Raw genomic sequence first — 24,430 nt, 5'->3', positions numbered from 1 at the left:
CGAGGAGACTATCCCCGCCGCTGAGTCTGACGAGGAGCACGAGGAGCAGTGGGACGACTTCTCTGCCTGAGCCACCCCGTGTGTGTAGGTGTCCTCTCTGCCTTTTTGGCGTCTCGATGCCAAAGGGGGAGAGAGTGTAGGGATTTGCGTTGTGTCGTGTTTGGTGTGTTTGTTTGCTTTGTCGTTTGGACCTCGTTTGCTTTTGTTTGGTTTGTGCCTTCGAGACCTATCCTCCATATGGTGTAAGACATATGCACTCTATCTATCTTAGTTATCTCTTGTTTGTACTATCTTGTCTAGTGATAGATATGCCTTGTCTCTATAATATAGGGGGAGCTCTGTTCCTAGTATTCGTGCTCATCTAGGTGGCACATATTTAGGGGGAGCCCGTCTATATTATAGAGAGAGGGGTTTGCATTTACTTAATAGTATTTTCTTTGTGCAAATCCCGTTTTGTCATCAATCCACCAAAAAGGGGGAGATTATAAGGACATATTTATCCCTAAGTGTTTTGGTGATTGATGACAACGCATTTGCGGACTAATCGTGTGCCATGAGTATTCCAGACACTTCTTTGCTAGGCACAAGACGATTGGGTGCCCCTCAAAGACTGACGAAGACGGCGTCTTTTCTACGTTTCTTTTTGGTGGATTTGAGTCGTAGGAAAGCCGTACTATTAAGAGGGGGGCTGCGTTGGAAAGGTTTGGGTGGAATCATCACGTACACGTCTCCTTTTATCCCCTCCTTCTTCCTTGGAGCTTCCTCCGTTTTCCTGCCTCCTGTGACTGGCTGCTGTTGTGGTTGCGGTAGTATTGCTCCTAGATCAACGGTAGTACCGTAGGCATCCACGGTAGTACCGCGCGGTGGCGCGGTAGTACCGCTGGTGCCCACGGTAGTACCGCTCCCCTGGAGCCGCACTACCGCTGCCCACCAGGCTAGTGCCGCCCCTTTGTGGTAGTAGGAGCGGATGTAATTTTTTACATCCGCACCTGCCGCGGTAGTACCGCTTTCACCGTGCGGTAGTACCGTGCTATGCGGTCAGGCAGTAGTACCGCCCCTCGGCAGTACTACTGTGTCGGGTTTTTGCTACTTCCGTTTTTTTGCGGAAGTAGGCACGGAAGTTTCCCTTCCCCCTGGCTGGGACTTTTGCCTTGCGGTAGTACCGCATGGGGGGCGCGGTAGTACCGCGCGTGCGGAAGTACCGCCCCCAGCTTCTGTGCGTCTGTTTCTGTGCTGGGGTCGCGGCAGTACCGTGGGTCGGTACGGTAGTACCGCACAGCCGTGCGGTAGTACCGCTTGGTTGCAAGCAGTAGTACCGCGCGGCCTTGCGGTAGTACCGCTGGCCAGGCGTGGTAGTACCGCTGGCCGCGGGCTGGTTGGTGGGTAACGGTTGGATCTTTTCCACACACTATATAAGGGGTCTCCTTCTTCCCCGTTGACTTACCTCTTCCACCATTAAAGCTCCATTATTGCTCCAAGCTCCATTTTCGCCCGATCTCACTCCCTAGCCAACCAAACTTGTTGATTTGCTCGGGAGTGGTTGAGAAGGCCACGATCTACACTTCCACCAAGAGATATTTGATTCCCTCATACTAATCCCTTGCGGATCTTGTTACTCTTGGGTGTTTGAACATCCTAGACGGTTGAGGTCACCGCGAAGCCATAGTCCATTGTGGTGAAGCTTCGTGGTGTAGTTGGGAGCCTCCAATTGAGTTGTGGAGATTGCCCCAACCTCGTTTGTAAAGGTTCGGTCGCCGCCTCCAAGGGCACCAATAGTGGAATCATGGCATCTCGCATTGTGTGAGGGCGTGAGGAGATTACGGTGGCCCTAGTGGCTTCTTGGGGAGCATTGTGCCTCCACACCGCTCCAACGGAGACGTACTTCCTCTCAAAGGGAAGGAACTTCGGCAACACATCCTCGTCTCCACCGTCTCCACTCTTGGTTATCTCATGCCTTTACTTGTGAAGCTTATTTGTTTCATATATCTTGCTTGCTTGTGTTCCTATTCGTGTTGCATCATATAGGTTGCTCATCTAGTTGCATATCTAGACAACCTACTTTGATGCAAAGTTTAAATTGCTAAAGAAAAGCTAAAAATTGTTAGTTGCCTATTCACCCCCCTCTAATCAACCATATCGATCCTTTGATTCGGGTAAGCAGAGATGTTGTCCTGCAGAACATCTTCTGAGGAACACACCTATATGAATTTGACTGTTAACGTCACAGTCTGTGAGAATTGGGTGTTCTCTAATAAATTCATGAAAGGCCCTGGAGTATGACGTATACGCTCCACCCGCGGGGAAGCCTTGCGGCAGCCCAGTATCGGTCAAGAATTTGTGTGAAACTAGTTTCACAGAAAACTTGTAGTTCAAGGCATAGTCCACTATTCAAGTTGTGATCTAGTGTAGCATAAATTTCTAAGTGGAAGTTCAACTTCACAGTCTCCACTAAGCACCGATATATAAAACAATGTTTTGGAACTAAATGATGAGATGTGCCAATGAGACTTTGTGGGGGATTGTTGGAATTTTGCTAGTAGGCCTTTGGCCCAAAGCCCAACTAAAATTCTCAAATTCTCTTGGCCCATTCATGCACACATGTGAGTGGAGTGAGTGAGGCTAAAGTTTAGTCACACCCCAGAAGTTGAGAGAGAGTTGCACCTCTTTATAAGGTGAGCTCTTCTACCACTTGTATGAGCATGAGAAGAGGAGACCTACACGCGCGCTCCTCCTCCTCGCTCGCCTCGCCACGCCACGCCTCGTCATGACGCGCCGCGCCGCGGGTTGCGAGATTGAGCCGAGCCGAGGACAGAGCTATGCACGTTGTCTATATATTTACTGCATGGGAAAATTAATGAGTCATTAATTAATAATTAACGGACACGTTAATTACTGAACCGTTTCCGATTCTTTTGGATCGTGACGACTCGGACGTGGGGTTTACTCCCACGACCTACCCGGCCCGCACTATATAGTCAGGCAGACGTCTATCCTAGCCGCCGCCGCTTCGTATGGTTTCTCACCACCGTTCCAGATCATTGCGCCGCTAAGCAAGTCTTCTCCATCCCTCCTTCCGGCGTGCATTGCGAGAAGGGACAACAGGCCTCCGGAACCCCGCCTCTCGTGATCCTGTACGGGAGAGGGGCGATCAGGTTTTTGGGGAGCGCACTCGCGCGACTGCTGGCAGCGACGACTTTGCGAACGACGACTTCTTCCCCGACCTCGGCAACCTCGTCCTCGACGACATGGGCGACAACGTCAACGCCAGCGGTGCTGCACCCGCTGCACCGTATGTGATTCTATCCTTCCTATTCGAGATCGTGGTAGAATTCATGCTTCTAGTATGTGCCCTAGATGTGATATGTTCATCTGCTATGCTAGTTCGCATGATTAGTTTAATCTCTGCTGCTGTGGTCATGATTTATCTTCTGTTTATTCGGATTAAATCTCGTAGTAATTTGCTCATATTTCCAACACAAAAAGCACGAGCAAAGTGTCAACAAGGTGCAGCATCACATCCATGGTTTCAGGGGCCCTAGCGAGCTCCCTTCTATACCACCGTGGTGTCGTCCTCCCCTTGCACTGAGCTGTGACAGTGTACTTGATGTAGAAAAGGAAGTGGGGCACACCGTTGTGGGATGTGGACTGCAGTGTCCCATCCACCCAGTCACAGCTGCTTCGTCGGCGGACACGGCAACGCTCACGTGAATCCAAAACCCACAAAACATCAATGGTGGACTGCACGCCGTGCTGCGCGAACCACTCACGAGCGAGCTGCACAGCTACAGACCGTGAGCCGCACATGCCGCTCAGGAGAACTCCATGGCGCAGCTGAGCGAGGAGCTCCTGGAACCGCATCCACAACTGCCGGCGCGAGGTGGAGGTTGTGGGGCGTCGGGCCAGCGTCGGTCCAATGGCGTGGGAGCTCGGGATGGGGATGAGAGGGAGGGGGAAGTGGGGCAGCGGGGTGGCACCGTCGTCGGAGCGACGGTGAAAGGTCGGGGCAGGCATGGGGTGGGAGGCGCCGGGGCGGCGCAAGCCCCGACCGGCGGCCCACGGGAGGTCGCCCGGGACGGGATGGCGCGCATCTAGGCGGCGGCGGCTGCTCGGATCCAGGCGGCGGCGGCTGCGCGGATCCAGGCGGCGGTGGATCTCACGAGGTCGCTGGGGGCAGGGCGGCGTGGATCTCATGTGATAGCCGAGGAGGAAGATGGCAACTATTAAGGAGGAAGGGGAAGCTAGAGGGATTGGTGGGGCGGTGCCGGCCGTGAGTTGCCATGGCGCGCTGGAAGCTCGGGATGGGCGGCGCCGATGGGATGGGATCGGGGCAGTGGGGGTAGGTGGGCGTAGGGAGGGGGAGGTGGGGGATAAGTAGTTTTTTCCTCTGTTCGGTTCATGGGCAACCTAGATTCGAGTGTTATCAGAATAAGAGTGTTTTGGCAGAATAAGGTCTTAAGGGTGTTATCATAATAGACCCATTCTATATATCTATCCTTTAAACCAGAGGATGTACTTGATTCCAGAAAAATATCTATCCTTTAAACCAAAGGAGTGCTTCAAACTAACAACAGGACATAATATCCCTTAAGACCTTATTATACACACAAACCTCTTATTCTGCTAACACTTCCGTGCTACTCAAGACACCTACCCGGACCGCACAGCAACACGAGAAAACTGCATTAAGCCAACCCTCGCACCCCACTTTCTACCCCGCAGCAACCACCCCTCGTTGCCCACCTTCCCCACCCCGACCCCCCCCCCGCCCCCCACCAACCCCACCCCTCCGGCAACCCACCGCTCCCCACTCCCGCGGCGCGCCACCACCCCATCCCTCTGGCGCGCCACCACCTCCTAGCCCTGCGGCAGGCCACCACCCACCCCTCCGACGCGCCACCACCTCCCAGCCTCGCGGCGCCCCACCATCCCACCCCCGCGGCGCCCCACCAACCCACCAACTCCGGCGCCCCTCCTCCAACCTCCCTTTGTCGCCCCGATGCGCCTCCCTCAATGCCTCCCCTGCGACTGATCCGGCTGGATCCAGCCCCGCCGCCCCTAACCACCTTCCTCCCTAGGCCGGGCCGCAACCGGCGCCACCGTTGCACCCCACTCCGCCGGGCAAGCCTCACCCCCGCCGCTACCTTCCTCCCGCACACTGATCTGGCCCCTGGAAACCAATTCCCTCCCCCCGCTCCGTTGCCTCGACGACAGATCTGAGCGAAGCTGGCCCCGCCGCGCCATAAGAAGAAGGGATCGGGCAGCAGCCGCCGTTGACCCCCGCATGCTCCCTCGCCGATGGCCCTGATCCGTTCATTCACGGTGCCTCGCGACCCTCAGGTCGCCGGGATCGAGGAGGCTGCCCCGCATCGGCGCCTCTCCGCGCATCTTCGGCCGTCCAACCTCGCGCCCCGACGGCCTCCTACAAGCACGGCTCGGGCCTCCTGCTCGCAAGTGCCTCAAGTGGCCGTGGACGCCGGCCACCGTCGGAGCCCCCGCGCCTGTAGCCACGTGATCCAGCCGGATCCCCTCATCCTCGTCCTCGGGTTGTGCGGCGACCTCCACTTCACCGGCACTCGACGACAGGGCAGTGCGGGCGGCAACGCCATGTAGTTCGCCATGCGCCCACGGTGGCGACACTGTGTAGTTGGCCACGCTGCCATTTGCAGCTCGCTGGAGGGACAGAGGAGGTGCAGCGTGCGGATTTGTAGTTCAGTGGGTGGGAGTTTCGGTGCGTTTTGTTTTCTCTTCTCCTAAAATTGAAATTTCTGACGCCCCCCAATCTCACCTCATGGCATTATCAATATAGTGCATTTCTGAAGTAGGAGAGGGAGTCAACTGCATAGCTGCTCTTGTGAGGTAGTGGAATTGGTCTTACAATTTACTTTGAGGAAAAAGGCGAAGTACAGTGCCACCGAAGAGGATAGGGAACATGTGGTGCATAGAAGACTTTTAAGTATTCTAATGCTTTTTTTTTTGACGGTAAGTATTCTAATGCTTATGCAAAGCTTTGTTGTTTAGAGCAAAATTGGCCGTCAATATGGATAAGGTTATTGGGTAAATAAATAGGGACTGTCTACTTTACAGCCGGATGAAAACCAATTGGAGTTCAGTCGTTTTTTTCAACCAACTACAACTTGACAAGAGTTCCTGTCCACTAACAGTATCAAGTCTCTTCCTTATAACAACGTCATGAGGCCCAAATACAAAAGCGTAAGGAAGACTACAGTAAAAGCGAACACCTGAACTAAACTAGGAAGTGCAGCCACTGACACTATTCTCACATGTAAAAAAATGAAGTTACTGAAACGACCAGTCTAATTTACACTATGGAATAATCACATGTCAGGTGCCCTCCCTAAATCACCTCTGTCCCTGATGCTTCTGTCAAGTACATCAATCCAACTGCAGCATTCCCTCATATCAACATGATGTTTATGAATCCTTAATTTTCTGTTACAAGTTACAAAAAAAGGAGAACATAAAATAGTTCAGAGACTGCAGCCGGTAGACAATGGAAGCACTTCTAACAGCTAGTAGACACTAGAAGCACATCTAAATCATAATTGCATCGAACTTTACAGAGAAAATGAGTTTTGTATACCATATCTAGCCATGTGCATATGACTACCAGATCTTGTAACTCATGCAAAAGACTATAGTGAAAAACAACTACCCTCATTTATGAAGGTAGAAAGAGAAGACATGAAATGCTTCTCCAAATTGAAAGAAAGAAACAAAGACAAGTGTACATCAGGAAACATATTACATTAAGATTACAGGGAAAATAAAACTACTAAAGAACTGCAAATCATATATATTTCAAACAGGAATGGCAAAGAGAAGCAGAAATTATACTGATAAATGTAGCAGAAATATAAGATCTCAGTACAGGAAACTATCACATAGTTGGACTGTAAGCAAAGTAAAGCGGAAACAGTAAATCATTTTAGTCCAGTAACAATTACAGGAAAAAAGGAACAACTACAGTAAACTTTGAAGATAAAAACGTAACCATCACACATGATGAACTGAACTCACACATTTAAGTCACTCTGAAACAATACATTCGGAGTTGAATTACAGTAGAAGACAGTTTTACAGTTTTTTTTTGAAACGGAGGCAAAAGATTTGCCTCTTCAATTAAATAAGGAAGAGTAGAGTTTAGAATTTTACAACGCACTCACAAATAAGCGACATGACAATTACTCGTACAATATGATGTTCCCTAGCTTTCTTGCGCCAGCAGTAACCCAAAGTTTAGCATCTTCTAAAATGTTGGTTAGGAGGACCGGTGGTGGTGCGCTTTTTTGGCGGAATACTCGGGCGTTTCTCTCATTCCAAATGGTCGAAGAAACAAGCATGGTGAGGGAAGCCATTGCGTGGCGGTGAGGGTTGCGGTCGTCGGTTCTTTTTTGCCACCACTCAGTGACGGTTGCTTCTAACTGCCAACCGAAGGTGTCCATGTGCGTGAGCCCAAGCCTGTGGATGATTGATCTCCAGAGCCTAAGCGTGTAACGACACTTGACAAAGAGGTGTATCCTCGTTTCTTGTTCTCTTTTGCAAAGCAGGCAAGGGCCACAGTTTGGCCAACCTCGCTTCTCCAGACGATCGGCAGTCCAAATCCTATCTTGCAAAGCCAACCAAGTAAAGAATTGAACCTTTGGAGGTGCCCAAGCCTTCCACACCATGCGGTCCATGGGGGACAGAGTTAGGCCTAAAAATTGCGCTTTGTAGGTGGTGCTCGCCGTGTAGATCCCATTGTTCGCATGCTTCCAGATGATGTTGTCTGCGGCTTGCTCATTGAGGTGGAAGTCTTGCACAAGCATCCAAAGGTTAAAGAATTCCGAAATGTGGTTGACGGAGATGGCAGTGTCATGCTTGATCTTGAGGATCCAAGCGTTCCCCTTCAGAGCCTCACGCACCTTCCAATTCTTTCTCTTCGGTGCCTCATAGATTAGAGGTGCAATGTCCTTGGGCTTGCGCCCCAGGAGCCAAGGGGAGTCCCAAAAAGGTGTTTTGTCGCCGTCGCCGACAGTGATAGTCGTAGATGCATAGAAGAACTGGAGGTCCTCTTCAGTGCAGGGGTTGTCAGAGCCAACACATAATCTGCGGGGCTCCTTCCATTCGTACCATAGCCAACGAAGCCGCAACGCCCGTGCAAACTTGTCGGTATCGAGCACCCCAAGGCCACCATAATCTTTTGGTCTGCACACCATTTTCCAGTTGACCTTGCATTTGGCTCCCGTGGTCTTCTCCGCACCCGACCAAAGGAAGGCCCTCTCAATCTTGTTGAGTGTATCCAGAATGCCCTGCGGTACAATGAGAGGCATGATAGAGAAAACTGCTTGGGAGGAGATGACGGACTTGACGAGGGTCGTGCGTCCGATAGCAGTGATGTTTTGGCCATCCCAAGTGGTTAATTTTCTGGCTGCCTTGTCCACCAGGTATTGGAAATCCACCATCTTTAGCTGCCAAACCGAGAGAGGTAAGCCTAGGTATTTCACCGGGAAGGAAGCACGGATCACCGGCATATTCCGAAGAATGCGCTCAAGGTCGAGATGGTTGCAACGAATTGGCACGACTGAGCTTTTTTGGAAGTTGGTGCAGAGGCCCGTCACATCACCAAAGCCTCGTAAGATCGCAGCTAGGTTGTCAATGTCCCTCTTGATGGGTGCCACAAAGACCACATCATCATCCGCATACAGGGAGGTTCTCATCACAGCTCCCCGGCCACGAAGCTTATGGAGGAGCCCTTTCCGCGTGGCGAGGTCCAATATCTTATGCAAAGGGTCAATCGCAAGGACAAATAGGAGGGGGGAAAGGGGGTCCCCCTGCCTGAACCCACTCCCGTGCCTGATCGGAGGGCCGGGCACCCCGTTTAGCATGATTCTCGATGAAGCTGAGGAAAGAAGTGCCGCAATCCATGCCCGAAATTTAGGCGGGAACCCTAGCCGTTGCAGGAGCTCAAGAAAGTATCCCCACTTGACCGAATCAAAGGCCTTCTTTATGTCAAGCTTGAGAAGGAGGGCAGAGGTTCTCCTCTTGTGTAGGCGCCGGGCGAAATTCCGAACGTACATGAAATTGTCATGGAAGCTTCTTCCCTTGATGAAGGCGCTTTGAGCGTTGGAGACAAGTTCATCCATGTGGGGAGCAAGCCTGAGTGAGAGAACTTTGGCAATGATTTTGGCGATGGCATGAATAAGGCTAATGGGTCTGTAGTCAGGAATGCCTTCTGCACCATCCTTTTTCGGTAGGAGGATAACATTGGCGGAGTTGACCCACTGCAAATTGGAGGTGTGCAATGAGTCGAAACGCTGCACAACCCTCATGACTGTATGCTTGATGATTCCCCAACATTTCTTGAAAAACATCCCCGTGAAGCCATCCGGTCCAGGCGCCTTATCACTAGGCATCTCTTTAATGGCAATCCAGACCTCGTCTTCTGTGATGCTATCATCAAGGTCTTGCAAATCATGAGGCTCGGTGCCAAGCTCCTCCCAATTGAAATCTTTGTTGCTCGTACCTCTCCCCATAACCTTAGAGAAGTGGTCATGTATGATCTTCTCTTTTTCTTCATGCTCGGTCACCCAGCCATTATCGTGTTTAATCCGGTGAATGTGTTTTTTTCGTCTGCGGGCATTAATACGCCGATGGAAGAACTTGGTGTTGGCATCCCCGTACCTCAAGTTGGTAATCCTAGCACATTGACTTTTTCTGGCCCGTTCAAGCATAGCCAAGCTAATCACCCTGCGCTTGAGCCTAGAGTGAAGGTCACGCTCCTCCGGGGATAGAGATCTTTGCTCTTGTGCGGTATCTAACCGGAGGATGACGAGAAGTGCTGCATGAAGTTGTATGCTAGCATTGGAGAATAGCTTCTTGCTCCACTCAGACAGACGGAGCGCTGTTTTTTTTAGTTTACTGTGCAAAATGAGGAACGGCTCTGTGTGGCTCACGCGCTCGCCCCACGCCTTTTGGACCACTTCGTTGAAACCGGGCAGAGATACCCAAAAGTTCTCGAATTTGAAGGACCGTGGTCTCCTAGGCCCCTTGGCATCGGCAAGCAGAAGAGGGCAGTGGTCGGAGAGGGAAGACGATAAGGCATGCAACACATGTGTGTTGAAGGTCGTGTCCCACTCGGCGTTACAGAAAAAGGAGTCTAGCTTGCACAGAGTTGGGTTGTCCCGCTCATTACTCCAAGTGAAGCGCCTGTTCTGAAGGTGAATTTCCTTGAGTTCACACGATTGCAGGGTTGCGCGGAATCGGTTGATTCTACTCTGATTTACATTTCTTTTGTTTTTGTCACACGCCCGGTAGATTTGGTTGAAGTCCCCAACGGCGAGCCAGGCAAGGCCCGACAAAGGCTTGTGGGAGGCAAGCTCAGCGAAGAAGGAATCTTTGCTCGCGGAGTCAGTGGGACCGTAGACGGTTGTTAACTTGAAGTACACACCGGTTGCGCGGATTCGGACCTTGCCAGAGAGGCAGAAGGCCGAAATTGTGATGTTAGTGATCTCGAGAATGCTGTCATCCCACAACAGAAGAATCCCTCCCCTGGTTCCCGTCGCCGGGCGCTGCGCAAATTTTTTGAGTCTGTTACCACCCAGGGAGGAGGCGACAAACATATCTATATTATCAAACTTTGTCTCTTGTAAACACACAATTTGGCACGATGAGGTCGCAATTGTTGCACTCACAGTAGCCCTCCTATCCGGGCAATTGTTGCACTCACAGTTGCACTCACGGAGCGTGTTGACGGGTTGCATTGTCATGGAGCACAACGAACATCACGTTGTTTAGTACAGAAGCCGAAAGAGAGCAAAACAGCATGGCCATGAAGACACTTCCCAGAGGCAAGAAAGCACTGGAGGGAAACTACCCAAAAGCATAAGCACATACTGAAGACATAACCCACCCGCACTACACGGACGGCACAAGCACCATCCAACCACATACAAGGTAGTTTGCTTAACATCTGAAACTAAAACAGCCCTTACGAACTAGCATGGCGTTCAGGCCGCTGACGGCTGCGATCCTTGGTTGTCCTGAGCCGCAACACCATCTTGGGCCAACTCCAGAGCCCCGGCGCCGCCATGATCAATTAGGGCATCTTCGATGTCGTTGACGGACGAGTCATCGAGGTGGAAGAACTCTCTCATTGCCAGAATCACTTCAGGGGCTAGCTGCTCCTTGAACTTGGCCGTGAACTCGTCAAGAATGGCTTCAGTCACGTCCTCTCCATTTTTGGTGATTCCCATCGTCCAGCAAACGAGCTTCTCTGCAGCCTTAACTGCCATGGCCACAGCAGGGGTGCCGGACCGCTTGACCTTTTGCAGGGTGAGGCCACCTCTGGTAGAAATCTTGACACCGGCCAGGGTCTTTCGGCGAGCCACTGGTGGCCTGGGAGGGGGTGACTCAGGTGTGGCAAGGACGCCCATCTGTCGCTCCACGAAGATTGACGTGAGGGCATCAGTGGAGACGCCAACCGCACCATCACGCACAGGTGAAGGGGTACGACGCAGGGGGCCGACGCATGCGAGCGGCGGTGTGGGCGACGATTGGAACCCCGGGGGCCTCGAGGGTGACACCAGAGGCCGAGCGAGCGTTGTGGGAGAGCAGAGCTCGCTCATGGCATGGTTTGCAGCGACCAGCGTCAGAGGGGAGGACCTGGCCTCGGCGCGCTTGGATATGGGGCTCGGCGGCAGCACTGTTGTTGGAGAAAGAGGGGATGACGCCGGTGGAGTTCTCTCCTCCAGAGAGCGGCGCCTGGAGGCCCGTGGCGAAGCCTGGCGCGATGGACTACGCCCACGAGCCTCAATGAGCCCCGGCTCATGCGTGCCCAGGAGCTCGAGGGCGCGAACCGGCTCATCACTGCCCGAGCCCGATCCCCGCAGAATGGCCGCACACGCCAGAGGGGTGGCCACAACAGCAGCGTTGGTGCTGTCATGGCGGCGTCCACCGGACCTGTCTCTGGTGCGGTCTTGGCCCCCCTCGCGCTAGCGCTCACGCGGGTTGCGGGAAAGCGAGCGTCGGACCCTGGCGCCCTAGCCTTCCCGAGGGCGACCTCCTTCACGTCCGCGCCTTCTGTCGCGGTCGCCGTCGTCTTCGCGTCTGTCCGCACGGCGCTCAGCGCACCCCTGAGCTGGACGGCGCTCTCGCGGAACAAAGGTGCCATCGACCACCTTCCTGTACCAGGTGAACTCATGCACGTCTGGTGGCGGTGGGTTGTCGTCGTCGTCGCCGGCCTTGGAGTGGTCCTCGTGGAGGTCGAGGTGGATGAGGACGCAATGGCGGAGGCCCCGCCGACCACGGCGGCGGTGACCGCGGGCCGGAAGTGTGAGCCACTTAACCTTGGGGATGGCGTTGGGGTTCGCCGTCCAAGCCCAGAGCGCCAGGTCTCTGGTGTCCTCCTTGCGAAGCGACCGCTGCTCGATGTAGTCAAGCGAGCATCCGCAGCCGATGAGGAAGGTGGCTATGTAGTTGTTCCAGCCGTGGAGAGGGACACCTTCCAAGCAGAGGCGAACATGATGGAGCTGGTCTTCGTTGTCTGCATGAGCCTCGAGCCTCCACTCTCGCACGTAGATGCGGTGGCCGGTGCCCCGAAGGTGGCCGCGGGACACGGCGTCGGCGCAGTGGTGTTGGTACACGAAGCAAACAAGGAACTGCTCGGGGTAGTGCTTGACCACCTCGACGTCGGCCAGTCTTGCGCCCAGCTCCGTGGCGAGCTCAACCGCCACCTGCTGGCAGGGAATGTCCTGCCGCGCTCCATCGAGCCATGCGACGACACAGTTGGTGGAGAGGATGGCTGCGTCGGCCTGCATCTCCGGCGTCGCCGGGACAACCACGAAGTCTTCCTCCGGCCTGAGCGCAGGGTCGCCAGGGCATGGCACCTCGGGGTCGCCACGGCATGGCATCGTGGCTGGGCCGGCGTGAAGCTGCAGCAGGGGAGGCGGGCAAGGGATCTCCCAGCCCCGGCCAGGACGAGGCGGCACCTCTTGACAAGCAGTAGATGATACAGGGCGGGGGAGCGGAGGAGGAGGCACAGCAGGGCCGTCGAGGGAGCTTAATGGCTTCCAGTTGTTGCTGCAACCACGCGACTTGTGCCCATTTTGAAGGCAGCGGGAGCAGCGGATGGGATCCCTGCACAGCTCAGCACGGTGACCCCGGTGTAGGCATCGGCAGCAGCGGCCAAGGAGCCATCGAGGGATGGGCGCCAGCTTGAATGCAGGGGCAAGGGCGGCCAAAGCCGGGCGGCGCGGGCCTTTGGTTGACACGACGAGCTGCCAGCCGCCGGTCACATCGGCATCGCGCCCCGCGCCCGTCCTCGCCATCGGCATTGAAGGCACGGCAGGAGCTGAGGGTGAGGAGGCCAGCTGCCGCGCATCCTCGCAGTTATGGCCGCCACCTAGATCTTGAATGCTCGAGACCGCAGCAGCAGGAACGGCACGCCCCGGACCTGGCCTTGCCTGGCACGACGACGTCGCGACCGGCTGCGAGACGGGGACGAACTCCACGGAAGAGGTCGAACCACCCCGGCCTGCCGGCGGGATTGGATCTGACGAGGTTGGGGCTGTCGAGCACAGCTACAGCGTGGGACGGCCAGGGGCGCCAGCAGGGCCACCGACAGGCGGCGGAGGAAGGGGCATGAACCAGGAGGCGAAGCCCAGGTCCGAGCAGGGAGGCGCAGCTGGCGTCGGCGGCGCGGGAGGGGCGCGCGTCCGCCATTCTCCTGTTGTGCTCTTGTGGGCGAGACCCCGTTTGGGATTGCTACAGCTCCTAGTTTTGCAGTTTAAATTACACTGTATTTTACAGTAGATTTACAGTAGAATTGCAGTGTAAAATACAGTATAAACACAGTACAATTAGAATGTAATTTACAAATACAATTACGATGTTTTAAATACAATAGAGTAAATTCAAAGTGTGATTTACACTGTAATTTCAGAAGATTTACAGTATAATTTATAGTAGATTTACAATGGAATTTACATTGTAACAAATATAGTAGAATTGCAGTGTAACAAGTAGATTAATCGTGTGATCTGCAGTGTAATTTGAATAGATTTACAGTCTAATTTATAGTAGAAATACAACTACAGTAGAAATGTTGTGAGTTTTACAGTGCAATTGCAAAAGATTTACAATGTAATATACAATCTAATTACATCACAAATATAGTGCAATATACATAGAACTACTATAATTCCCAGTGACATTTGACATTAAATTTACAGAGGAAAAAGCAGTAGTATTATAGTGCAAATGACAGTTGAATTACAGTATAATTGCAGTTGGATTACAATGTGATCTACAGTGAACCAACATTGAAAACTGCTGTAATTCCACCGTAAATGGCCCTGAAAATTTCAACAACTCCCTCTCCCAAACAACATAAACAAGCACTAGCTGAACCAATAACTGAAAGAACACAAAACTGAAAAGCATAGACAACCACCTAGAAAATATGGAATGTAAAGGGTTGCCTGCTCATATGAAATGTATACTTAGCAAGCTCACAGGCAGAGACAAGTGCTTTTTAGTTCAAAATACTACATGCCAAACACTCGTAAGAGGAGAGGATCACATTTACACTGCAGCCACATAGACAAAAACTGCTTCTTAAGCACTACTAGTATTTCAAAACTCATTGCAAGCACACATCAATCGAAACAAGCAAGCCGCCAAAAAGCTCACGCTTCCAGTACATCACACAAAAAATCCAATACGAACCAGTGTAAAAATCACCGATAAGATAAGTAAATACAGTACCATGGCAGTAAGAGTTTACAGAGTAAAACCACAAAAGAATTACGGCGTGACTACACTGAGATTTACACTGTAAAAATCCACTTGGAATCAACTAATACATTGCAAAATGCACTAAGAATTACAGTGTAAATCCACTGACGAATTACACTGTAAAAATCATCTAAATACAGTCCAAAAACACTAGGAAATACACTGTAAATCAAGTGAGACTTACACTGTAAATCCACTAAAGAATTGCATTACAAGAGCACTCAAGAATTACAGTGTCTGTCCACTGAAGATTACGCTGTAAAAACCACTAGCAAATGCAGTATTACATTTGTGAATCCACTAAGAAAGTGCACTAGAAATTACAGTGTAAATCCACTGAAAAATTACGCTGTAAAAATCAACTAAATACAGTCGAAAAAGCACTAGGAATTACACTGTAAATTAACTGAGACTTACACTGTAACTCCACTAACGAATTACAAGATCAATCAAGAATTACAGTGCCGATCCACTGAAAATTACGTTGTAAAAACAACTATTACATTTTGTAAATCCACTGAGAATTACACTGTAAAAGCCACTAAAAATCCAGTAAGAACTACAGTGTATTTCCAAAATAGAATTACAGTGTAAATCCACTAAGAAAATACACTGTAATTCCACTAAGGATTACAGTGCAAATCCACTGAAAAATACACAGTAAATCCACTAATGCAATGTAAATCAGCAAAGAATTACAGTAAAAAATGCAGTGTAAATTGACTTACAAAACACTAAAATTACACTAACAAATAGCCAAAGCAATCCCCCATTAAACCAGGCAATCAGGACATGGACAATCTATAGCAATCTCATAGTGATGGATAGGCAATGAAACAATACATACAAGCCTACATCAGCAAACGGCACAGGGTATATAAAACACTAGAGAATCCAGCGTGTTCCAGGGGATTGAACTCACTGAACATGATTTCAGCGTGTCCAAATTGAAATACCTAGCTGCAAGGGAAAATCCAGGCGCATATCAACCAGCCGAATTCACCAGATTCAATGACAGTAAACAACGCAAACCACATACATCTAAACTAGCTACAGGGGAAATACCACACTCAACAGACGAAAGGGGATAGATCTAACCATAAAACAGTACATACAACTAACAACAGGAAGGAGGATCATGCCAAAACTGACGAACATACCAAATCACAGGATCAGGCCAGAAATGCCGGCGGGGGAAAATTGGGGGCCAGGTGGGTGCGGTGCCCGAGAGATGCTGCAGATTTCCGTGCGGGGACAGCCAGGGGGCAGCTGGAGGAAGAACGTCGGACGCCTGACGACCACCCTAGTGAACTAAGCCGCCGGATAGGAGAGCTCCAAGTCGCCATGGACCCCTCTCTCCCTCTCTCTCGACTCTGTTCGGTTGCGTGTGGGAAATGACAAAGGGAACGAGAGAGTGGAAGGGACAAAGGCCGCGGTAGCGATGGAATCTCAGGACAGAGATCGAACGGCTCAGAAAACGGATGAAAGCCAATTATTTTCATCCGGATGAAAAATAGCGATTCCGAATAAATATGTGGTTTATGTGGATGGTTGGACACGGTGCCTCGCGGTCCGCTGGCTTGGGGTTTGCAGTGTAGTCTCCTGTCGGTTTTGAGTCCGAAGAAAACAACAAGTTTGGTGATTTCTCTTCTGTAGCTCCGAAGAAAACCACGAGGGGTACACTTTTTTATGCAATTCACTTGTACTATGTATAAGCTCACTTTCGAAAAAATTATATATACTAGGCAGCGTGGTGTGCAGCTTGTTGCAGCTCAGCGTGCAACTCGTTGCGGCTTGGATTGCAGCTCGGTATGCTGCGACATGTAGTTCGCTCACGTGGGCGCACCGTTCGTGGTGCAACTTGTCGTGCGCCCACAGCATGCAGTACGGGCGGTGACACAGTGCAGTTTGTCATGTTCATCCCGCTGCAGTGGAGTTCAAAATGTGCAATTCTATTCAAATTACACTAACACCTTTATTAAATGTGTAGTTTGCCAGGGATATAATACCATTTTGGAGGGTTTTTTTTTTCTATTTTAGATTTTGCTGCTACAAATGCAAGTGTGCACTTCAACTTATCTATGTCTCCAACGTGGTTCATTACATTTTGGTTGTGTGTATAGTGTTGTTTGCTGCTGGGTTGCTCTGATGCATTACACACCTGTGGTTTAGTTAACTATATTTTATAGGAGAAACGAACACACCAACGTTGTTTGGTTGTGCAGTGTGATGCATGGGTGTATGAAGTTGTAATGTGAAAATTTGGGAAATTGCAGCCCATTAGCCCTTTGTATGAAGTGCAATTTGTTTTGTGTGTCTCAAAATCTAGTCGACTACATTAACACTTGCAGTGCGATTTGTCCTCTGATGTGGTTCACTTTTGAGAGTGACGCTGCTCACTTACGCTCAACATGAAAGTGCTAAAATTTTAGTGAAACAGTAAGATAGTAATGTGGTTCACTTTGATATATGTCGCGGTTCATTTTCCCTCCTCTCTGCGGTCCACTCGTCCGAAAAAAAGTTGAAAAAAGGCAACAAAAACTTGTGCAAGAAAGTTTATGTCCGACAAAAAGAAATCATGAAGTTCACTTGACTGCCTGCTGCAGTGTGGTTTTTCGTTTGAAGCAGTGCGTTCTTCTATCCGATGAAAGGTCCACTCGCTTGGTCAACGCGCGTAAAAAATTAATAAGTGTGAAAAAAGACAACAAGAACTCATGAGGTTCACTTTTGATATTGTTCCGGTTCATTTTCGAGAGTGTTGCGGTCCACTCTCGTTCAAAAAAAGTTGAAAAAAGACAAAAAAAACTTATGCGAGAAAGTTTATGTCCGACAAAAAGAAATTATGAAGTTCACTTGACTGTCTGCTGCAGTGCGGTTTTCCGTTTGAAGCAGTGCGTTCTTCTATTCGATGAAAGGTCCACTCGCTTGGTCAACGCGCGTAAAAATTAATAAGTATGAAAAAATACAACAAAAACTAATGAGGTTCACTTTTGATAGTGTTGCGGTTCATTTTCGGGAGTGTTGCGGTCCACTATCGTTCAAAAAAAGTTGAAAAAAAGACAACAAAAAGTTTTGCGAGAAAGTTTATGTCCGACAAAAAGAAATCATGAAGTTCACTTGACTGCCTGAGGTAGTGCGGTTTTCCATTTGAAGCAGTGCGTTCTTCTGTCCGATGAAGTACACACGATGATTTTGGTCTCACGAAAAACAGTGTCCGCTTTTCGGTAAATTTAAAACTGTTCTTAAACCGTAAGGAATTAGAGAGAGTGTTCTACATGAAAAAGTTGCGTCTCGTCGATATCTTTCCAACGGCATATCATTTGAATCATTTTGACGACTGGTTTGTAAAAATTTCGCAAAAAACGGCCGCTGGCACTCGTCGTCTGCCAAATGATTTTCCAAATTAACTTAAAACTGTAAGGAATCTTAAAACCATTTCTACATATGAAAGTTGTGCCTTGTTCATAGCTTTCCAATGACGTATTACACACCTCGTTTCGACGAACGGTTCAAAAACTAGAGCGAAAACAGTACCGAAAATTGCAAAATAAAAAAACAGAATTCCGCGATTTAGTAAATTTGGAACTGACCGTAACGAATTAGAGAAAATAATAGATATGAAAAAGATGCGCCTCGACGATATCTTTCCAACGGCGTATCATTTGCTTTATTCCGATGAGCGGTTTAGAAAAAATCACGAAAAAACGCTCGCTGCCACTCGTCATCCGCCGCACCATTTTTGAAGCTGCTCTTAAACTGAGAGAAATCTCGAAAAGTGTTCAACATGGAGAAGTTGCGCATAATCAATAGCTTTCCAATGGTATATTATACGCCTTGTTCCGATAAATGGTTAAAAAATTAGAGCGAAAATAGTACCGGAAAAACACTGCGTGCAGTTTTTTCCGACACGAAGTTCACTCGTGTGAGTACTGCAGCACAATTGGTTCAAATAATGACGTGCACTTGCGTTGAGCGTGCAGTGCGGAAGTGTTATCAGAATAGTTATTCTGCTAATATTAACAGAGTAGACCGGCTGTATGTGTGTGTGTGTGTGTGTATAGGACAACACTATTCTAATCCCAGGATTAGAATAGTTATTTGGATCACGACGCGCTATATAGGGCCGAGGAGGTCCTCCCGACTTGCCCACTATGCACCTCCCGAACGGCCCATTACAAAATCCACGACCTTCTCTCCCTGCCTAGACCAAAATAGAAAACGCGACCGTGACCGGCTTTCCTCCTGCCGCCGCGGCCAGCCTCCTACCCGCCGCCGCCACGCCCAGCCTCCACCTGCCACCGCGCCCTGCCTCCCCCTGCCGCCGCCGCTCCCTGCCTCCACCTGCACCTTCAACCTCTGCCCCCGACTCCCCGGCAACCTTCCACATCTGGCAGGAGCTCCGGCCACCGCGCCGCCCCCGCCCCGAGAACCGACAGCCGCGCCGCCCCTGCCTATGCAGGTCTATGCATGCAGACCGGGGGGGACAATGAACCATGCCTGGTGCCGCTACTCTCGTGAATAGATGGAGGAAGAAGGTCATGTAAATAAATGAGAAGTCCAACTATTAAAAAGAATAGAGTTCGGATATAGCAACATGAGTAAAATTAGTGTAAACTAATAAATGAGAAAAATGTGATGAATCAAAAATTTAAAAATTCAGATTTTTGTCGTTCTTAAAGAATAAAATGAAGAAGTTCAAATTAAAATAAAAGGAGCAACTAAAAAAGTTTAAATAGAAATTTCTTGTTTATTAATAAACTGGAAGTTCAAACTAAAATAACAAAGTGGTTTGATGTTTATTAAAAAAATCTATGATTTTACCTTTTAAAGAAACTTAAATATCTGTTATTATTAAAGTATCAACCACGAAGTTCAAATTGGATAAAAAGTCAGATTTGATGTATATCTAAAAATGAAAAACAATTATTTACTCAAAAATAAAAATGTGAAGTTCAATTTGAAATAACATAGAAGTTCGAAGAATATAAAAACTCAGATTTGTTGCAAGAAGTTCACGTGCACCCTTGTGCACGATTCAAAATTTATATTGCGGGACATCCGACCTCCAATTACATGTTTTAAAATGACAAAAAATGACGATCGACCTTCAATTGTTTGTAATTCGATGTATACACAAAAATGTAATAGAAGTTCATAGTGAAAACAACAAGAAGTTCAAGTACTGCAAGAAATGCATTTCAGGTGAGAATAAAAGTATAGAAAAATAAAAGCTTCAAAGGTTTGTTGAAAGAAGTTCAAGTGCTCTGTCCGGAGAAGTTCAAAAATTCTTGCGAGAAAGGTTCACCTTGTATTTCCATGTTCGATTTCTTTCGTATAAAAATCGAATACAATTCTTTAATCAAAAATATAAAAAGGTGAAGTTCAAATTGAAATAACAGAGAAATTCAGAGTTTATTAAAACCTAGGATTTACCTGTTCAAAAAATAAAAAACACAACGCCATTTTTGCACTTTTAAAAATAACTCATAAATGAAAAAATGGTTGCTAGAAGTTCAAGTGCTCGGCAACGAAAAGTTTAAAAAATTCTTGTGAGAGAGGATCACCGTGTATTTAGATGTCCAAAAATACATAAAAAATATGTTGTTTTTTGTGTTTTAAAATAATATTCTCAAACCAGAGAGAAGTTCAAAGTGATAACAACCGGAAGTTCATGTACTACATTGTGTGTATTTCATATAAGAAAAAGTACAAAATAAAGTGGAACGAAGTGAAGTTCAAATAGACATACCCCAGAAGTTCAACTACTTCACGCAGTGTAAAAAACAACACGTCAAAAACAGAGTGAGGTTCGAACAGACATGCCCGAAAAGTTTAACTACTTCACGTAGTGTGTTTCCAATCGCAATGAAGGAAGAAATCATGATCTCATCATTTCTCTAATTTACTTCAGAATGACAGAAATATCATTTGTGTCAGTTCAAGTCCTCGGTCGGAGAAAGTGAAATAAATATTGTGAGAGGTTTCTACAAAAAGAATATCATTTGTGTAACACCGACGAAATGGATGAGAAAATTACAAACAAAAATACGTCAAGAAGTTCAACGTGAAAATAGCAAGAAGTTTGACTACTATAGTGAATGAATTTGAGATGAAAAACTTTTAAAATTGTCGCGAGTATGAAAAAACGATTAACATGGGAAAGTTGCGTGTTTACAACAGCTTTCCATCGGTATATCACTTGCTCAATTCCGGTGAGTGGATGGAGAGCTACGATCAGTTGATGGAGATCTATGAGCAAAAAAAGCACGTAAAAACAGAGTGAAGTTCAGGTACACGCGCCGAGAAGTTCAGGTTCTTCATGCGGTGCATTTTCGAAGAATCTGTTTTGCGATAAAGGCAAGACGAATGACCTTGCCATTTTGGAAATTACATGAAAACGGCTTGGAATCAGAGAAAACCATCAACATGGAATTTTTTTTTGCATGTTTTGTAGCTTTTCAGCAGTATATTATTTGCCTCATTCCGATAAAGTTTGTAGAAATTATGGGGAAATACGTTTTTAGTCATTTTCAAAATTGACTTAAAACTGTAAGGAATTTGAAGAAACAATATATACAAAAAAGTTTCGCATTTTGTTCAAGCTTTCTAACGCCATTCAAAAATACGAACTCGGTGGACGTACGATTAAAAAATTAGCTCGAAAATACGAACTCGGTGGAACTTGTATCGCTTTCTAAATTACTTTCAAACCATTAAAAATTAGAAAAAACTTTTAACATAAAAAAGTAGCGCATTTTCATAAGCTTTCCAACTCCATATTATTTTCCTCAATTGGATTAGCCATTTAGAAATGGCATCGAAAATACGAACTCGGATGTTCCGTTTGCGAAATTCTACAATTTTCCAAATTACTATTTATCCATAGGGAATTAGAGAAAACTTTCAACATGTGGAAGGTGCGGTTTTGCAACAGCTTTCCAATGCCATATTATTTTCCTCATTCCGATAAACGGTTTAGAAGTGCGATCGAAAATAATTGCAGAGATAGCACAAAGGGGTTTACAGGGAGGAAGTATTGGATTAGAAGCACTTCTACATTACAAAGATAATCTCACTTGTTTTTATGTTTTCATGCATGTCAAGTATTGAATATTATCAAAATGAATATGAGAATGGGGGCACGAGTGGAATATTGCGGAACGATCCACTGGCTAACAAACTTGGCATAGTGGAGGATGGCCTATCTTATTCACCCATCAAGGTGCATGCTCTAACTTGGCAAGGTTGTATTGGTCGCACATATTTTGCATCTGACCTCTTGCATTACTTCTACTTTATTACACCATTTGCTTAGTTTAAGCATCATATATGAGTATATGCCATACCTATCCATTTTCTGTACCTATTCCATGTGTCATCATACTATTGTTTTCCAGTCAAATGTTGTTCTTTCGTAATAGATGTCCAAAAGGAAGAGGGTGATTGCAGATCCTCAAGGAGTACAAACTAGGTAGTTGGAAAAGGTAGTGATACCTGTTAAATCAGATAGATCAATAGCCACAGAAAACACAGGCCCAACTATAACAGACTTTACCCCTACTCCAGTGGCCAAACCCCTATTAGAACTGCTGACAACCCAGCGTCAGGTACTATCTATGATATCAATTCAAAATTTGAACTCCTAAATTTCTGCATGTGCATTACCTTCTCTCCTGTATGAAAACTAAATTCAGATGAATCTCCTTGCTCAAAGGATCATAGGATCTCACGACAATACTAGGCTCTGCATTGCTCTTGTCAGTACCTCTTGCCCTTTGTCAGCATACTTAGACTCATTGTTATTTGATTATGTAGCATCACTGTAAATGTTCGCTAGTTTATCCTTCATTTGCTTGACATTATAAGATCTATATTTACTCTTAGATAAATGTAGAATTAACACAATGGTTATGAAGTTTTGGATTGCTCATGTAAGTACCTGTTGTCATGTAATCCCTCTGTATCGAATTAATTGTTGATCAATTGGATGTATTTAGAACTTAATAGTGCTAGATACATCCATTTGAGCGACAACTAATAACGGACGGTGGTGGTATTACTGTACATGCATCGCGAGATAGTTGATTGTCTAGCATTACTCTGCATCTTATCTGCCCTGCCCTCCACTTTCTCCAAATTATCATATCTATATTTACTCTTACCAAAATGTTGAATAAAGCCAATGCCACTGCACACGTTGATGTCTGCATTCCTCTTGTCAGTACCTTTTGCCTTGTAACGCTGTACTTAATTAATTGCTATTTGATTATGTATCGTCAGTCTGCACCTGAGCTTCATTATCCCCTATTTATTCCAATATTATTTCATCTATATTTACTCTTTGCAAAATGTAGAATAATGGCAATGCTTAGAAAGAATTATCTTTGTGGAATTTATTGAATTATCTTTCCATCAACATGGAGAAGGGCTTTGTCCAGCCCGTGTTAACATGTAATGTAAGTTCATCCTTCTCAAGCCTTCAAACTTTGTTCTAGTATAGATTTGGATAGGCATCATTTCCTCCACTGCTGTTTACATCTGATTGGATGTTTGCAACAACTACCAGTTTTAAATTGTAGTTGTAAAAACATGTTCCTTATGTAGAACAGATCCATTTATTTGCTTATATAATTGTGAAACCTGTTATGTGTCTCCTTGTATCTCTTTCAGAGTCATATCTCTTATGCCAGGCAGAATTTTTGGAAAGATAGTGAGCCAAACCATCTTGAGGACAGCGAGATGACCCCAAGGTCCTGTCTTGATGAAGACAGTGAGTTGAAGCTACTCACCAGCAGGTGTGAGACAACCTCTGTGCATTCGCTGCCTCAATCAGTTCGACTTCTTCAGTCTCAATTTAAAGCGGAAAGGCTTGTTGGGGGACGTAGCAGAAATTCAAAATTTTCTACGCATCACCAAGATCAATCTATGGAGTAATCTAGCAACGAGGGGAAGGAGAGTGCATCTACATACCCTTGTAGATCGCTAAGGGGAAGCTTTCAAGTGAACGGGGTTGATGGAGTCGTACTCGTCGTGATCCAAATCACCGATGATCCTAGTGCCGAACGGACGGCACCTCCGTGTTCGACACACGTACAGCCCGGTGACGTCTCCTACGCCTTGATCCAGCAAGGGGAGAAGGAGAGGTTGGGGAAGACTCCATCCAGCAGCAGCACGACGGCGTGGTGGTGGTGGAGGAGCGTGGTACTCTAGCAGGGCTTCGCCAAGCACCGCAAGAGACGAGGAGGGAGAGGGGTAGGGCTGCGCCAAGAAGGAGATGTTCTCATGTGTATGGCAGCCCAAACCCCCCACTATATATAGGGGAAAGGGAGGGGCTGCACCCCCACCTAGGTTTCCACCCCTACGGGTGGCGGCCAGCCCTAGATCCCATCTAGGGGGCGGCCAAGGGGGGAGAGAGGGGGGGCGCACCACTAGGTGGGCCTTAGGCCCATCTGAGCCTAGGGTTTCCCCCTTTTCCCTTCTCTCTTCTCCTTGGGCCCTGGTGGGGGGACGCACCAGCCCACTCGGGGCTGGTCCCCCTTCACACTTGGCCCATGCAGCCCTCTGGGGCAGGTGGCCCCACCTGGTGGACCCCCGGGACCCTCCCGGTGGTCTCGGTACGTTATCGATAGCACCCCAA

The 24,430-nt window shown here is 47.9% G+C and overlaps 1 protein-coding gene across 1 annotated transcript; it reads right to left on the bottom strand.

Annotated features, from left to right (window-relative positions):
* Nucleotides 1-12,034: 12,034 nt before the first annotated feature.
* Nucleotides 12,035-16,809, bottom strand: LOC125518837. The gene is made up of 2 exons (XM_048683710.1): nucleotides 15,954-16,809; nucleotides 12,035-15,753 (listed from the first exon to the last, which is right to left on the bottom strand). Exon 2 carries the CDS (start codon nucleotides 13,329-13,331, stop codon nucleotides 12,039-12,041), a length of 1,293 nt encoding a protein of 430 aa, XP_048539667.1. The 5' UTR covers nucleotides 13,332-15,753; nucleotides 15,954-16,809; the 3' UTR covers nucleotides 12,035-12,038.
* Between the last annotated feature and the right edge of the window lie 7,621 nt (nucleotides 16,810-24,430).

Source organism: Triticum urartu, chromosome 7 (assembly GCF_003073215.2).
Source record: "Triticum urartu cultivar G1812 chromosome 7, Tu2.1, whole genome shotgun sequence".
Lineage (NCBI taxonomy): Eukaryota > Viridiplantae > Streptophyta > Magnoliopsida > Poales > Poaceae > Triticum > Triticum urartu.
Note: the sequence above shows the minus strand (reverse complement) of the source record. Positions and strands in the feature narration are given on the sequence as shown.